This window comes from Pleuronectes platessa, chromosome 2 (genome assembly GCF_947347685.1).
Source record: "Pleuronectes platessa chromosome 2, fPlePla1.1, whole genome shotgun sequence".
NCBI lineage: Eukaryota > Metazoa > Chordata > Actinopteri > Pleuronectiformes > Pleuronectidae > Pleuronectes > Pleuronectes platessa.
The window spans coordinates 24,010,800-24,015,792 of NC_070627.1; the positions used below are offsets into that span (position 1 = coordinate 24,010,800).

At 38.1% G+C, this 4,993-nt stretch overlaps 1 protein-coding gene across 1 annotated transcript; it reads right to left on the bottom strand.

The window, feature by feature from the left end:
- Positions 1 to 813: 813 nt before the first annotated feature.
- mdfic2 (MyoD family inhibitor domain containing 2) lies at positions 814 to 4,793 on the bottom strand. The gene is made up of 2 exons (XM_053445941.1): positions 4,262 to 4,793; positions 814 to 1,475 (listed from the first exon to the last, which is right to left on the bottom strand). The coding sequence occupies exons 1-2, from the start codon at positions 4,266 to 4,268 to the stop codon at positions 1,258 to 1,260; spliced, it is 225 nt and encodes a 74-aa protein (XP_053301916.1). The 5' UTR covers positions 4,269 to 4,793; the 3' UTR covers positions 814 to 1,257.
- Between the last annotated feature and the right edge of the window lie 200 nt (positions 4,794 to 4,993).

Consider the following 4,993-nt stretch of genomic DNA (forward strand, 5'->3'; position numbering starts at 1 on the left):
TTATTTACAATAACATTGACAGGATGTATCAGCAAATTTCACACTAGATTGTGGGACAAGGTATAATAGTAACGTTAGTAGCCAATTATTACTATTATAATAGCAACTGCCCCCAAAACGTGATGTTGTATCAGTACTGTTGCATTAATCCAATTCATATAGCTCACTTTATATGAAATATATAATAAATATTATTTGTTTAAAACATTGATGTATCTGGAGTGACTATTGGGCCGACATTAGGGCTATCACCTTGGAATAACACTCCAAGTTGAAATAAGTTGTGTTTTTCCTGCTCTTCCATACCAGCCGACATTGTTTGAATCTAGCGGAATCTGGCTCTGGAGTGATATCTGGCTTTTCCGATATCTGATGATAACTGTAGAAATCTGAGAAGCCACCACTATAAGAAAGTTGCTATTTCATACATTAATAATCAGATGATTTGGTTTCATAAATATCCATGGAGCATGGATTGTTAAATTCCTTCATATTAAAACATGGTATGAATCCACTTTTTACCGTATTTCAATATGGTTGAAAGCATCTGCCATATAAATGCAGTGTGTAATGTATTTACTGGATGTAATACTTTTTTCAGATAAAAGATTGACAGCCTCAAAACATAAAACTTCCCATACAGTCATCTTGACAGATTTATGTTTTATTATTGAAATGATTGAGGTTAAATCTGTCTGTGTTGAACAGGAAGTATTGGAAACAGATACAGTATTTTGCAATAAACAGAGGAACCACTGATGCTGAACCACAACTATCAACAGTCTCACTACAATTTCTCCTTTATACCTCGAACATAACATGGAACACCTAACAGACCCTTTTTTCACAGAAATATTAAATACGCCTTGACAGGAAACACAAACATAGTAGGTGTGATTAATAATAGTGTGTGCATTCAGTTCCTGGCTCTACTGTTCAGGCTCGCTGCTTTAAAAATGGGTGACAGCGGTTGTCAATCATTTAGGTCCACTTGGCTTTTCCTGTCAAAGTCAAACTGTCTGATGAAATGGGTCCGTTTCATAGATTTAGGCCATTACATTATATAGATACAAGGTCACATGCATTCACAGATGCATTATCTATATTATTGTCATTTTAACACCACAAATGTTGCATGTAACAGCTTTGATATCATTTTCTGTGCATTTATCAGAGTTTTAGCCTGAAGAAACTGTCCACTTCACAGTCTGATGCATTTCCATCAAGTTCCTTAGGGTAATGCGTATTGTTTTCCTCCTAGCGGAAGCACAACTCAGAAACCTCCATCGCCAGCTCCAGACAATCCCCTCCTTCATTACAGGCACTGAGCAGACCACAGTCCAAGTCCGTGCACGAGTCATCGTCACTGCTGGATGCAGACTCTGCTGCTGTGACGACCTGCTTGTAGTTGGGGCAGCAGTTGCTGCTGTCGAAGCGGCAGAAGAGGCAGTTGAGGATGATTCCTGCACAGTCAACTGAGGGAGACACACCCATTCAGGAAGGACGTTAAGTTTTATAAAAGCTTATAACCCCTTCACGCTTTTGCAAAGACCTCTTTGAAATAATTTGTGATGTTTAAACCATATCTGGGGACATAAATCATTTGTGCTGCTATAAGAGCTGCTTGTCCTCACTTATATCTTATAACGTTTTAAAAGCATCCTTTGCTTCCTTTATACATGCATAATTTAGGAAATCATGCCCCACTCCCTCAGAGAGACAAGCAAGAAAGCTGTTTGGAGACATAATCAATTACTCCAACTCTCTCTTGTATACTTTGCCAGGAGCGTTTCCAAATTGTGGTGTGGCTGCAGTGGAGCAATGTTGTGTGTCCTCCCAGCAGCCTTTGCCAAATGGTGCCCCCTCGGGTGCTATGAAGCGTGAGATCATCAAGTGACACTGACCATGAACAGACAGTTACTCACACACAAGACATGTTGTTGGAAAGACCCTATGACGTGTGTTGCAAAGAATTCAGAGAGGATAAAGTGTATTTCCTTCTAGGTTACAAAATTTAATGAATTTGCTATTTAAAATGTATGTAAATTTAAAATCTGCATCTAGATCCGGGTCTGCATCATAATATATTTTGATAAAGATATTACACTTTATGGAATGAATTATGCACAAATTTAGCTAAATCCACAGATTTATGGTGATTTAAATTCATTCAGCTGCTATTGTATGAGCAAGATGACACTACATTCAACTCATACTTGTTATCAGCATGTATCAACAATATGTCATTGCAATTGTGCACTGCTTTCATGAATTTAATCAGAGGTCAGAAGTGTTACAGTCGGACAGGAAATAGGATTTGGAAGAAGAGCATGGTTATCTGAATATATAAAAGTATAAAAATATAAACCAAATGCCTCAGTGTGAATGTTATGATGTGACTTTTGTGATTTCAAAATGACTGGATTAAATCATCTGCACCGAAGCCAAGAAGAATAGGCTCAGCACAAATACAGAAATATGGTAACTAGTTATTCAGATTCCATTCTACGTAGAAGACCAAATCTCATTAGTGGATGTAATGATCAAGTGAGAAGAAGGTGGCTTAGACGGATTTAGTTCTCTTGAGGTTCTACAATTGCACCAAGTCTAAATTATGAATGGTTGATGCGTTGTTTGAAGTTTTCAACAGCGTGCTAACCTATTTGTTTTAGAAATGGCCGTGAAGGGGAATAGTGTCATCCCTTTCCTCTATGTGATGAAGGGGTATTCGCCATCAAGCCTTTAAAACACCCCTTTAACTGTAGTGCATTCAGGACCCCCTTAAAAACAAAGGGGTAGACGGAAATTCCCAAATGCTTCACGGGTAAAATGCTCATAAATGTAAGTATGAAATCTTGCAAAAATAATCACAAATACATTTTTTATTTCAGCGGAATATCTTATTTTTATCCAGTAGAAAATGAAAATGTAATTCACGGAGTCAAAACAAGCATTTAAACAGTCTGAGTGAGAGCAACGAGTAACGTTCGTAACTTGTGTGTCCCGTATATGAAATTTGAAAAAATACGTTCCTGCTCATGTTTTAACCTTTTCAGTGTGAGGCAGACGCTTCTATGGACAGGACTAAGAACCGACGTAAACACGCTGACTGTGCATTGACTGACTGTCCTGCAGTTGTCAGATGTGTCACCAATATAATGTAAGTTGATAACGGTTGTTAATATAATAACCTTAGTTGATATTGTTTGTCAATGTAATAAGGTTGGTTGGCTGATGATGTAGCGAGTGTCGTGATTCCCAGGGGACTTCCCTAGTGGCTCTGTCGAAAGGGGGAACCTCCCAGAGGGGCACTTCATATCTAGAGGTAGGGCCATAATACTCTTCTTTTGTGATTATGTGCCTAAAAGAGACTGTAAACAATCTCCTAAAGCTTTGTCACAGTGACGTTGCTATTCTTGGTACCATAGTTCCCTTTTATATGATAATAAATATGATTGTTTTGGAAAAAGTAATTGTCACTGCTTACATTACTCTGTCATTTTCCATATTAACATCTAACATTGAGGATAAATGAGCCTAAAGCAGACTCTTGAACTGTTGTTAAAGAAGTACAAATCTACTTTTGTACTTTGGACAGGAACCAGTCTAGCTCCAGCCTCTGCTTCCAGTTGTTATGCTAAGCTAGGCTAGCTAGTTCCTGACTCCGTATCAACACATGATATGACATACATTTTCTTATCCCTTGAAAAGAAAGTGAATAAGTGTATTTCCTAAAATGTTGAACTATCTCTTTAATTCAAATGAGTTATTTTAAAATGACTTATTTAATATTTAATTTATACAAGAGCATAAGAACAAACAGTCTGTGGTGTAATCACTAATGCTGCATGTACAGTAGCGAGTCTACTTTGGTGGCCTTTTTTTTCCATTAGTCTTCCTATTTTTTGCTGTAGTTTCAGTTTCTTAATTATTCACACATTTTCATAATTGATCATATGAGCTGCATTTAAGCATTCCCACTGCATAGTGAGGCATAAAGCTTGTAATTTGTCAAGTTCTTTATTCTGTCTTTGGTCTATGGCATTATTATGCTGCATATTAACGATCATTTATTTCATCAGTGCAAAATCAGTGTTTGGATGAAAAAGTTAATTTCCTAACAGTTTTTACAGAGGATTCAACGCAAGGTTTATTTTCCCAGAGAAGCCTTCACTGTGTATTTCTCTGAATGGCTTTGTCAGCTGATCGTGCAGTTTGACGGTGTCAGGCGCAGGGGTGAGTAAGTGCTGATGTCACTAACCATCCATGTTGCTCTGCGGTGAAGAAGACAGAGACTCAGTGGAGGAAGAGGCTTTGGAGGAAGATCTCCTCAGGTACTTTTTCAAAGAGAACCGAGGGGAAGAGGATCTGTCACACTCTCTGGTCTGCTGAGCATCTGTGTCCCCACTGGTGTCCCCAGCCTTAATCTCTGCAGGTCCCCAGTTTCTGACTTGAGCTTCAAATTGAATCCTTTCTGTAAGAGACAAAATGTTAAATAATAAATAAAGACATACTTATCATCAACAGGTACTGGTGCTGACTGATTGACTCAGTCATTTGCAGCACAGTTAAATCAGCTGAGGACTGTATTTGTCAGCTGTCGTCTGCACTTGTCCATGTCTCAGAAGAGAAAAGTAACAAGCCTGTTTCACCATTTGTAACTGCAGTAATTAATTTGAAAAAGTAGAAACGGACAATTTACTGCCAATATTAGTGGCTTTGTGGTAATGTTACCATACAGTAATCCTGTGTAAAAAAATTTAAATCAAACACAATGTTCTCCACTTTCACGGTTGGAGATTTCTTTCTGCCAGCACAAGAATACTTTTAAAAGTCTTTATACCGTCACAGGCCACGGCAGCTATCCAGTAGAACCAGACTGTTGAGATTCTTTGAGGGTTAGACACTGTAGAAACAGTGAATGCCACAGGGAGTGGGAGTAAAACTGATAAATCACAGCCTTGAAACAGTTTAAAAGACTTTGCTGAGATTC